This window comes from Haliotis rufescens, unplaced genomic scaffold (assembly GCF_023055435.1).
Source record: "Haliotis rufescens isolate VD_foot unplaced genomic scaffold, xgHalRufe1.0.p SCAF_5, whole genome shotgun sequence".
NCBI lineage: Eukaryota > Metazoa > Mollusca > Gastropoda > Lepetellida > Haliotidae > Haliotis > Haliotis rufescens.
Window position 1 is genome coordinate 861,817 of NW_025964223.1, and position 13,194 is coordinate 875,010.

Sequence of the window (13,194 nt, forward strand, 5' to 3'; positions counted from 1 at the left end):
ATGAATCGTGTTAAAGTCTTGTATGACTGACCAAGTTGTCATGAATCGTGTTAAAGTCTTGTATGACTGACCAAGTTGTCATGAATCGTGTTAAAGTCTTGTATGACTGACCAAGTTGTCATGAATTGTGTTAAAGTCTTGTATGACTGACCAAGTTGTCATGAATCGTGTTAAAGTCTTGTATGACTGACCAAGTTGTCATGAATTGTGTTAAAGTCTTGTATGACTGACCAAGTTGTCATGAATGCTGTGGATCATGAAAGACATCACTACAAGTATTCCCCTGGCTCACATTAGTTTTGTCCTGACAAACTGGAGTCAGCATACTTCGTGTGTGGAATTTTAATATTTTGGTCTTTCTTAAGATATTTCTGATTTCTCAACAGAGAGCCGAATCAGGCAGTGTTCAACAACATGTAATTGTGTATCTCAAGCCTTGATTGGAATCATAAGTTCTCAAAAAGAATAATTAGGGGATTTGTTAACTGGAATGTAGGGCTACTAGTATATATCTCATGATGTTTTGGTGAATCATGGACAATGCAGAAATACACTAAGCAAAAGAAGTTAAAGAACACCCAATTTCTTCATGTGACTATAGTTAGTCTGTCATGTCATGGCAGATTAACAATAGTCATCAGGTTTTTTGCGTAATATATTTTTTTCTTCCATAGCATCAACATCAGTCTTTTGAGCTTGAAACAAGTACAAGATTTTCATCATCTGGCCCAGGCTAGAGTTTTGTATGGTCATTTATATTTGATGGGCAGTGAGAATGTATGCTAGAATCAGACTAGTAGTTGATGACAATGCATGCTATGAAATGTACATCTGACATGTGTCCTGGTGCTGCAGCTGTGGGCCGGCCGATTGACCCCGCCACGGGTAAACCCATCCCCAAGCGCTACTACATCGAGCTGAGCATGAAGGCCGACAACGGAGGATCTGCAACATCCGACAACATCAAGCGGCCGCAGGTGCGGTGTGAGCGTCACAGTGTGGCACTGAAGGTAAATGCAAGTTCTTGAGTGTAATGTTCCAAACCCGTAGTTGCCCAAACTCCCTAACTGGCACCTCGCACAAAACAATGCAAGACACCAAATGAATTTGATCTGCAGTTAGCAAGGCATAGTGATTAGGGTAGTGATTCTCTCTGCAGAGTTGTCTTCCATCAATGTGCCAGGATCTGCTGATGATTGATCATTGGTTTGTTTGGTTGATTGTTTCTTGTTAAACGTTGCACTCAGCAATAGCTATATTCTAGCTATGTAATGGCAGTCTGTAAATAATCGAGTCTGGACCAGACAATCCAGTGATTGACATCATGAGCATCGATCTACGTAATTGGGATACAATAAAATGCTTCAACCAAGTCAGCAAGCCTGACCACCCGATCCCATTAGTCACCTCTTACAACAAGCATAGTCGCCTCTTAAGACAAGCATGGGTTGCCGAAGAATTGGTCTTCAGCAGCCCAGAGCTGTCAGACAGAGCCCCCTCTACCCTGATCTTCAAGAGTGTGATCATTGTGCCTAGATTTACCCTGATTGTTATCCCTGGTTTGTCAGCGTCATGCCCATGGATTTCAGCAGTGTGACTGATGTCTACTACCTGCATCACTTTCTCCTGCATTAAACTGACACCCCGTCATGTCCCCGAAGTAACGTTCCCAGTGGAACTCAAGCCAGTGGAACTCAAGCCAACTCACTCACTCCTTCACCCAGATCTCCAGCAGTTTTTGTCTGAAGTATTGTTTCCCAAAACCATAATGTTGGTCGTGAAATTAAGATGAAAATAAATTACATAATCACAAAGTTGGAAAATGTTTCTTTAGAATTATCAGTAGGGAGAAATAAGGAAAACATATTTGCAAGGGTTTTATCGTTTTGTTTGCAGGTGACCAATGAGATCAACTATGCGAAGGGCTTGTATGAAGAGGTTGTCCACACTCTGCAGCCATTCCCATCAACAGACGACCTGGAATTGTGATCTCACACAGAGCCTGGTTGACACTGTGTCAAAGCACATGTGTATTAAATCCTAGTATTTTGCAATTCATCACAAGATGGCACTGATGTATGACATCATAACATAACAGCTGTCACAGGAGAATGTGTGATGCCGTGTTATCCACAGAAATATGCTTCAGATTGCTGGGGCAAGGTCATTGATTTCGGGGGGAAAAAACAATACCCTGATGTGTGAAACATGTCCTGGCCCTATGTTCTTGAAAACAGTCCCAGGAAGTGGGTAGTTAGTCTCGTCATGATACACAGCAGTGTAACACTCATGTCATGACGACGTCTGAATCTAGTCCTTGCGTGACATTCAGTAGTATCACCTCCTACCTCCATGACATCATATCATCCAAATATGTGACAAACACCCAATGACATTGTGATGACATCCGAACACAAGGACAACTGACAAACACACCCGATGACATTGTGATGACATCCAAAACCAAGGATCTGTGATGAACACACCCAATGACATTGTGATGACATCCGAACACAAGGACAACTGACAAACACACCCGATGACATTGTGATGACATCCGAAACCAAGGATCTGTGATGAACACACCCAATGACATTGTGATGACATCCGAACACAAGGATCTGTGCTGAACACACCAGATGACATTGTGATGACATCCGAAACCAAGGATCTGTGATGAACACACCCAATGACATTGTGATGACATCCGAACACAAGGACCTGCGATGAACACACCAGATGACATTGTGATGACGTCCAAAACGGGAAAACATCATTATGAAAACAGGTCATTCCGAAACCTAGATTCAGCCTGGCCGTTGTTGTTTCTGCCACAAATGTGAATCAGGTTTCTTGTAGTTTGTAATGGAAACGAACACCAAAAATGGAAACAAACTAAAAACAGAACCAGCTTGTTACTGCTATGTAGTTTGGTTTCACAATTCTCATGTAATAGTAATTTTAGATACATTTTGAGTAAACTGGATCTAATGAAAACAGTTTTGAAAAGAGTGAACGCCATCTGAGATGTGGAAATAATACCAATTCAGGAAGTACTCAACAGCATTTAGTTATGTGATCTTCCAGTGTAGCTACTGTACAGGACTTGGTAGGTCTGTCGTGATTTGATGAATGATAACTTGTATGCAATGTGTCTTTGATAACCAGGTTCAATGGTCGAGATACAATTGACTATCCCTGCTTAATAGACAGATTGCTGTCAGTTGTATTGTTGAAGCGTTTATGTTAAGGGAGGTAACTCTTGCAGGCAGCTTTGTAGTCACTACCATTTAGTGATGGGAATAACTTGGTGGGCAGTCGTAATGTTAGCCTGTGATGTAGTTTTAAGTAATAATAATAATAATAATAATTTTTAAAATATAACAAGAAATATGCATATGCAGTGGAACCTAGTTAACTTTTAGTTGTTTTATTTCTTTTTATGTTGTTAATCTTTGCAGTCTAGACAAAATCCACATCAGCAATATTGCCTAGACTGTGGTATCAGGGTCCCTTAACGTCAAAGCTGAAGCAGATCTATGGCCAACGTGAAGCAGTGCAGATGAGAAGGCTGGATTGAATATTCTGTATGAAACAAGAAGTGTTTTGATTCTCATCCTACAGCAGCAGTGTTTAGTGACTGACAATATAGGACATCAGCAATGGGATATCGCTGCAATTTGAAATTGAGGTAAATAAGTAAAAGAATCATTTTGATTTGAAAAATAACTATTTTAGGAAAGTTAAATACTCTTAATGCATCCTTGACAAGGAGCTTCTGTATGAAATTCAGTGAATGAAATATGACAACATTAACACAAGCTTGTTAAAGATAGCCCTCCTAAATGAGAGAGAACAAATAAAAGAATGTGATGTAATAACAGTGTTTGAAATAAGCTTGAAAGCCATGTTTTTGTCATAACCTGTATCTTTAAACTGGAGAACATGGTGGGGGAGGGGGTCCTTTGATTCAAATACTATAGCCACAACCTCCGAAATGCTGTCAATTCCAGCACTAGAAACTATGGTTATGTTAGGTTTCAAAGTGTAAAGAATTATGCTGATGTTCAAAGATAAGTCCAGGCCAAGTTAATTATTTGTTTTATTTGTCCCCAAATACCTGAAGGCAGGAGGGGTAAAAATAAATCATTTTATGATACGAACACTCAGTGACTAAATGTATTATTGAATTGTCACTATTATATATTTCTTGTTTGAGTATTATTTTATGGCTAAAACTGATGAGAGATGTGTAAACTATGTAATTAAGTTGAGCTGGCCTGTGAAATATTGTTTAACACTGACATGCTGATATAATGTCAGTGAAGGTTTACGATGGCATGGTCCAGTATCCCATGAATACCGTCATATCACCCAGATCCATGCATCCTAGACTAGACGTTGGTAATGGTGACCCTATATCATCTCCCTACCTCCCTACATCAACAACACTGAGAGGGCTTTCATTTGTGTGATACATGTATATTATTCCGTTTGTAGGGCTGGCTATCAATATAGGTCATGGAGGTCAATAATCGCTTACTAAATATTGATCAATTATCCATAAATATCGAAAGAACTTTAAGCAAATGACATATTTATGGATGGATTACTTTGTTGATATTTGAGATACAACAAAAACACTTCCGTCTTCGACAATTTCCATTATTCACAATGACAAGTCGGTAAATCTAAACTTTTTTTTATAACAGTTTATGTGAGTTATTATCGATGATAACAGTTTGATTTCAATAAATATTAATATTTCCATCGGCGATAATTCCGATTACCGATCTTTTTAGCCAGTCGTACTAGTTTGTATAAATGGATTTGTTCCAAGTAGACGGGAGTCATGTTGTGCATAATGATATTGTGATCTGTAGATATATACATAGCGTTGTACATAGAACTGTGTGAAGAAGCATCTTACACTTGTATATATGTCCGTCAGTATTGTGTGGCTACTTAAATGTGTGTGTATATATATAGCATAGTATTTATTAATGGTATTTATGAAGGCAAGATTGACATGGATTTCTAAGAATGAAACAGGTTGGTATCCGTAAATATATCTTGTCTTCATACAGCTTCTGAAGCCGCTTAACTATACCACTCAAAACAAGTTAAGGAACACCAACATTTGAAAAGCTGTGTGTTGCAATACCAACAGCCATGACAGATTAACTATAGTCATGTGAAACAATTGGTGTTGTTTCACTACTTTTGAGTGGTATATATACATGTCTAGATTCAACAATAATTATGTGATGAAGCCATGTTTCTGTGATTTTGAAAATGGACATTTTGGGCATGTAAAATTGAAACAATGAATTTTGGAAATATTGACATAGTGCGAGACTTGTAGAAGGCTTCCACTTGTCAGTATGTTGTTATTCCCACCTTTAAGTGAGGCCCAGGAACCCCAATGGTTTGTCCAGCCCTGGCCTGCATTGTGCCAAGTTCCTGGTATTATTGCCAGTCAGCGAAATGATGAGGCTGAAAGCCCACATTGTATGATTATTTAGGTGTCTGTCTGTTTTAGCATGAGAGATGGAGGTAACCCATCATTGTGGCTTCATCCTGAATCTAGTGGAGAGTTTGTTCCTTGTAGATGTCAGCTCATTGAGAATAGCATGACCTGTTTACATTCCATAGTGTATATACTTAGCACGACCGGAGTTCTATTGTAGAGGGAGCTGTATTGGGAGTAAAATCCAGTAGGGAACACCAAATATATATGATCCTCTCTCAATGCACTCTAGGGGCTCAGGGGGCCCAGTTAGCAGAGAACCACACACCACTGTTCAGAGTTTGGGCCCAGAGGTATACCAAAATTCAATTGGGTTTGAATCCCAAATTTGCCTTTGTTATGATTCTTGGTTTGCCAGTGCCAACCCATGCTCAGGGTAATGTCCAAGCCATGGCGAACTTTCCTCCCACATCACAACACGCCATCATAACTGAAATACATGACAGATTAATTATTGTAATATACATAATCGGGTACCCCGGGTATTCTTTATCTTCTTTGGAGTAGTATATTTTTTAATCATGACATTCCCATGGATACAAAATAGTCAAAGTAGTGTGTTGAGAAAAAAAAGAAAAAGCAATATTTGAAAGTAAAGTGACCATTCATCCTATATTTTGGTGCTGTTCACTCCCCATCCACCCCTCTATGATACATGACCGGTCCCTCGATGATAGAATGCCATGTTTTGTTATATGCATAAACCACATCTGTCTTTCTACGGAGTCTTTTAGAAGTGTATTGTGTTCAGATGGACAAGATGCTTGAAATTGATAGCATAGGTGTTGTTTAGAGCCTTGGTTCAAGAATATTTGTCAAGAAATGCCTGGCGACTGTTTCAATACACTGACCAGGTTGAAGGCTACTGAACTACCAGGTAGAAGTGTATAAATGTGACCTGATCAAGTTGGGTTCCTGGTAGACTGGCATCTTCTCATGGTGGAAGGAGACATTCATTATGAAATATGCACTCATCACTCAGGATTATCTAGAACACAAGTGCCAATGTGATTATCATGTTTTGTTTGTATAAAACTGAGTTTTATCATTTGTATATTGTTTGGTGTTTGAATTGTTTTTGCTCCTAGTGCAATTATATGTGGACAGTTTACTTGATTGTTGTTAGTTTTGCTTTTTCTCCTGGGTTTGTAGTGATTTATTGATGTGACAACCATGACAGGGCTATTACATTGTGGGGCTTAGGGTGGCCACACCTCACTCATGGGTTTGAATCCCAGATTTGCCCTGATGACTGCCAGCAAATTTTGACATGAAAAGTCTATATTCCAATCAGAGGTTTCAAACCACAATCACCACCTATGATTTTAAAAAGCTGATTTGACACCTTCATCCTATCAGAATTGTAAATGTTTCGTAAAGTTCTTTCGCAGTCACTGTAGGTTGGCATTTTAAAATGAGGATATACAATTACAGATTAGATCATGCAAATTTAACATTTGAAACCTCATGCTGTATGTTCAGGTCCAAATTCAATTTTGCATGGTCAAACCTCCAGAGTAAGACTGAGGTTTGTTTTTGTTTTAGCGTTTCCAGTCATTCAGAAACTTTCTCTGAAAGAAGGATCCAAACTATTTTAGTTATTTTTTCACATCACCATTTTTTTAGGACATTCAGCATTTCCACTGAACAACTTTACATTATTTCTAAGTTTAAGGATAAAGGCAAACTAATCATTCCCTGAGTAACTTCAGATCACTTTAGAATTTTGAAATGCACAAAGTCTATAATTGGTTTGTTTTTTCACTGCCAACACCATCTCTGAATTTTAGTCATGAGGTGTGAAGCAGAAGAGCTTCGGTATTTTCAGGCATTAGGCATTAGTACAAACCTGTTCCATGAGGTAAGACGAGTTCTATGGATGAACAACTTCTTTATTACAATTAGTGCAACGTTTCGGTGTAGATCCTAAGTGTGCTTGATAAAGGTGTTAGGATCTACACTGAAACGTCGCACTAATTGTAATAAAGAAGTTGTTCATCCATAGAACTCGTCTTACTTCATCACACCAACTTCTAAATGCCACTGAAAGAAGCTGTTCCGTGAGCACTAAAAATACCAAAGAATAATCACCATGGTTTGATGAGGGCGTCTGGCATTTATGAGTAGCTGAAAAATGTTGCCCATTCCATTTTGTGGATAACATCATTTTAAGCTTAGAAAATAGAACACAATGTTTTGTCTTTGGTATTAATAGTATTGATCATAAACCATAAATATATATATTTCTATGGTATAAATAGTCATCTGGATTCTGAAATATTGATGGACTCAGTCATGCACAGAGGTAGTAGAACACAGCACAGACTTTGTCTTGTAATCACCGACAATTCCGATTCATAGTTTCGAGTTGAGGTTACATTTACTTTCTTTCAATCAATTGGATAAACATTTTTCGAAGATCTTTAAAAATATATTTTTGTGCTATTTTAGTATTTGTTTGCTGTCAAATCTGATGTGTCCACATGTTTGGGTTATTTTACCATCTTGATGTTGAAAACTATAGCATCAAACGTAATTAAATGCTTTTTGGCATCTTCTAGGACCTGCATCACTTTAGGTTCTCTGTGACGTGAGCAAGGAAGTGCATGTGGGTATTTATGCCAGCTGTATCATGGCTGCCTGTAAATTGTCAAGCCTGGATCAAGGTTGGACCAGGCAAGCCAGAGGTTTATAGCATGGGCAATGATCACCCGGTCAAACATTGTAACCCTTGAAACTCACTGGTCTGCTGTTTTGGCAAGGGTACTGGGATCTATTCTGTCCCTGGAGTCCCTAAAGGGAACATACTTGGGATAGTTGGGATCTCTTCTGCCCTGGAGTCCCTACAGGGAACACGCATGGGATAGTGGGGATCTATTCTGTCCCTGGAGTCCCTAAAGGGAACATACTTGGGATAGTGGGGATCTCCTCTGCCCTGGAGTCCCTACAGGGAACACGCATGGGATAGTGGGGATCTATTCTGTCCCTGGAATCCCTACAGGAAACATACTTGGGATAGTGGGGATCTATTCTGTCCATGGAGTCCCTAAAGGGAACATACTTGGGATAGTGGGGATCTATTCTGTCCCTGGAATCCCTACAGGGAACACACATGGGATAGTGGGGATCTATTCTGTCCCTGGAATCCCTACAGGAAACATACTTGGGATAGTGGGGATCTATTCTGTCCCTGGAGTCCCTAAAGGGAACATACTTGGGATAGTGGGGATCTATTCTGCCCTTGAAACCCTACTGGGGACACACATGGGGTACTGGGGATCTATTCTTTCTTGGAATCACTATGGGGTACTGGGGGTCTACTCTTGGAATCACTATGGGGTGGTGGGGATCTATTCTGCCCTGGAATCCCTACAGGGGACACTCATGGAGTACTGGGGATCTATTCTTCCCTGGAATGCCCATGGCTATGTCATGTGTTACTTAATTCTTTGTGTAAATATCATGAGAAATTTTCACCTCGGGTAAACAAGAAAAAGAAAACTAACTGTATGAGTATCTGCATCAGTTTTCACTGAATGTGTTATATTAATATTTTTATCAGAGGTTATTTTCATAAGACTATTGAAAGGATTTGTTTTTTTATGAAGCAACAGCCTTCAGTTTTCTCTAGAAATCTGTGAGAAACAAGTTGTTATGTGAGTCAGAACGTGACACAACCTCGGAGCCCAAAACAGTAGCCCTTGACACTGTGTTATTTTACCGGTATGTTTTACAGGACCTTTTTTTTAAAATACTGAAAGAATAATAAATTATTGTATATAAGAATATTATATTTTCTTTTTCTTTACATTGTTGACCTCACAGAGTAAAAGAAATATCATCTCCATTTCTCACAGGTTTCAGTGGCTGGGATTTAAGATATATACTGGGTATGAGTTATCTAATTCTGACCATTATTATCTTAAATTATTTTCAGAAGCAAGTTTGTATTTTTGTAATCCATTTAAATCAGAACCTGTGGGTAAACTGAAATAATATTTAATGATTTCTCCACTGTTTGCTCGTAGTATTTGGTATCAAATCAATCTATATATAAACCAAACAAATAGAAACGTCTTCTTTATAAGTAATATTTTGTTTTAGGTATCAGGTATTCCTTTGCTAACAACACAGCACACAACTGCTGCGTCCATGTATGGTGATTATTGGCAGTTCCTCATGTAAACAGCATATCATCACAACCCTAGTTTTTTTGTATTTCGTTGAAATTGTTTAAGATGATTTTACACATTTCCAGTTCAAAGTTGGAGAATGTTATAATGCTGATCATGTCTCTGTCTATTATGAGGATCATTACCTGTCGTGTGGGATGTTCCAGTCCATCAGAGGGTGACCAGTAGAAAGTGCCTTGTAAAATAATGATGCTTAATCTTGAATTTGTTTCATACTTGTTCTTTTCTCTTTGAGCATTTTATTACATCATCAAACATATATCAATATTTCTTATTTTCATTGGTATTTAGCCACAGGTATTGGAAACAATTCATGTTAAACTGCAAACTTAAATATTTGAGATCTGAACATGGGACATACAGAATATCATTAAATTGGTTACCCTGGAGCTCTTATGCAAGCCTTATTAAAAATGGTGCTGAACTTTCTTATTTCATATATGCACCAAGAAAAAGGCTAAGCACTGGTTAATATACTTTCTAAATATAGTGAAACTTTTCTTGACACATAGCTTGTACTTTATTTCAAAGTGACATTCTGACATTTAATATCAGTACTGAAACTTAATCCATTAATTAATAACTTGTTTTGCTTCTATTCTGTGGCAAAAGTAGTTTGACTACCCCTTCAATTGATTGCACTGACTCTCTTGCAACATTTGACAATACTTAGTCCTTATAGCTATCTCAAGAAACATGAAGTGTTCTTTTCATAGTTGAAATAGGTCTCGGTGGTTTCAAAACCAGATCAGTGTCATGTGTGGATAATTTAAAAAATATGCATGGATGTTTGCATATGAAAATAAGGAAGGGTGGTGTATAACGTTGTTCGATGGGTATATAAGAAACAAATCTTGTCCTTTAACTTCTATGATAACCTACTCCATCATTTATTGGGTGCAGTTGGGATAGCCTTGGATGTTGCATAAAACCGCCAGTTTCAGTTGCCATCTGCTGTAGGCCTTGTGTTCCCTCAAGCGCCATTGTCCACTAGAATAAAGCACCCAGGAATGGTTGTAGTTAGGTCGCCCGAGATGGGAAACTCTGGAATTGCAATACTAATCCTACTCTCTGATGTAATGTGATGTGTGTGACAAGGGAGCATCAGCCAGCTGTTCCGTCACTTTGTGAAGAGTTGTTGTTTGTTGTTAATTGTTTGTTGTTGTTGTTGCTGGTTTCCCCAACAAGCTGGGTCACACAGGTAAGCCTCTCTATGATCAAACTTGGTAATAAACAGGGGAAGCCTGCTTCCATCGCCACCTTGTTGCTGTTGTTTGTTGACATGTTATACCAGTTTATATACCTGTAGATATACCTTGTCCCACCAGGACTAGTTCACAGTGATTCTTATACTATACTGGCGCGGTCGGGTAGCCTAGTGGTTAAAGTGTTGGCTCGTCACGCCGAAAACCCAGGTTCGATTCTCGACATGGGTACAATGTGTGAAGCCCATTTCTGGTGTCCCCCGCCGTGATATTGCTGGAATATTGCTAAAAGCGGCGTAGAACCATACTCACTCACTCACTCACTCTTATACTATACTCTTAAACAAAAGAAGGGGATCATGACATATGAATATGAATGCCAAGAATTAGAACAAAGACAAGTGCTGACAACAAACTGTGATTAGCAGACTGGAACAGTTACTCATGATGTTGAAGATCGAGCACGTTCAGGTCGTCCGAGGTCAATGAGTACAGGATTGATCCAAAACCAGGCTCTACAAAATCGAAACTGCAGCAAACGTTCTGCAGGCTACTGCATTTCTGGTGACCCCCCGCCGTGATATTGCTGGAATATTGCTAAAAGCGGCGTAAAACCACTCACTCACTCTCCAGGCCACTGGAGTATGAAATATGGGTCAGATGATTAGGAATCATGCATTTCATCTCCATACTTGAAGGCCATGTGTTGTACCGCACCTGACAAATTGTCATATTTCCAACAGTCGTCAATGGCGTACACAACGTCAAAATTAGGGTAACGTGTCATGTTTTCAGATTCACTTTGTATGGTCGTGTCTGGCAATGTCAAAATGAACGTCAAGCCAATGTTCGTGACAGCTTTATGTTGTGGTTATGCAACTCTATAACTGAGCGAACCCCTTTCCATATTGTGCAAGGAAGGGTCACTGGACTGTTCTATGTGGATAACATACTGACGCCCTTTGTTGTTCTGTTTGCATGGTATGTGGGTCGACGTTTTGTCTCTCAGGACGACAACGCCCGTGGCCACCGTGCACGAATCGTCAATGTTCACCTCCAGTCGCCCAACATCCTAAGAATGCCATGACCAACCATGAGCCGAGACCCTTCCCCTATTAAACACATGATAGGGAGACGTCATAGGCCGCCGACAACGTTCGGCCAGGTGCTGCAAGAGGAGTTGGACATATTCCCTCAAATTGCCATTGGGAGACTCATACGCAGTATGCATCTTCGAGTGGATAAATGTTTGACAAATCGTGGTTGTACTACGCACTACTGTTCCAAAAACGTGGTCTTTAAACATTTTCATCTTACCCCAAACGCCCTTCAAGATCGTTGAGACCGCCTCCGTGGTCTAGTGGTAGAGCGTCCGCCCAGAGAGCTGAAGTTCCGGGGTTCGATCAACGGCGACGTCATACTAAAAAGACGTTAAAATATGGTGGTACTTGTTACTCTCAGTGGGCTATTCATGTTAAACATGGTATCTCAGTGAGCTAGCACTACAAATCGGCATCAGTCCGGTCTTGTACAATCACACACACACACACACGTACGTGCATGTACGTCACTATATAGGTGTTATAATCGTGGACGCGACGTTAAACCCCATTTCCCCTCACCTCAAGATCGTTGACGGTCATAACATCTACTGTCATAGTGTTCCCAGGCTCGCTGACTTGTTTAATGCATGTCATCGTATCCCAATTGCGTAGAGGGGCGGTCGGGTAGCCTAGTGGTTAAAGCTTTCGCTCGTCGCGCCGAAGACCCGGGTTCGATTCCCGACGTGGGTACAAAATGTGAAGCCCATTTCTGGTGTCCCCCGCCGTGTTATTGCTGTAATATTGCTAAAAGCGGCGTAAAACCATACTCACTCACCCACTCACCCAAATGCGTAGATCGATGCTCATGATGACAATCACTGGATTGTCTGGTCCAGACCCCCGTCATACTGATGGAATATTGCGGAGTGCGGCGTTAAACAATAACCAAACTGTGACGACCCATGCTCCTTGTGAGCGGTTTGGGTTGTGTATGGGCAGATTCTTAAGCATTGATCGTTGCCCGTGCTTTCAACCACTGGTGTACCTGGTCCAGCTTCTCTGAATAGGGGGAGCACGGGTGGCCCAGTCTAGACGACGCGATTCGCTGTGCAGAGTTGCGTCCCTTGGGCACGCCAGAAACCTATGATTGTGGGTTCGAATCCCGGTTCACCCCGATTATGTTTCTAGCACCATACCCGTGCTCGTGGGTTTCGGCGAAGTGG

The 13,194-nt window shown here is 40.1% G+C and overlaps 1 protein-coding gene across 2 annotated transcripts in view; it reads left to right on the top strand.

The window, feature by feature from the left end:
- The window catches only part of LOC124111838 (vacuolar protein sorting-associated protein 13D-like), a 120,571-nt gene extending 109,591 nt beyond the window's left edge, over positions 1–10,980 (top strand). For both annotated transcript variants that reach the window (XM_048384355.1, XM_048384356.1), the window contains 2 exons: positions 856–1,010; positions 1,897–10,980. In XM_048384355.1, coding sequence (XP_048240312.1) covers positions 856–1,010; positions 1,897–1,989 — 248 coding nt within the window. In that variant the 3' untranslated portion in view covers positions 1,990–10,980. The remainder of the gene's footprint in view (positions 1–855; positions 1,011–1,896) is intronic.
- The last annotated feature ends 2,214 nt before the right edge of the window (positions 10,981–13,194 follow it).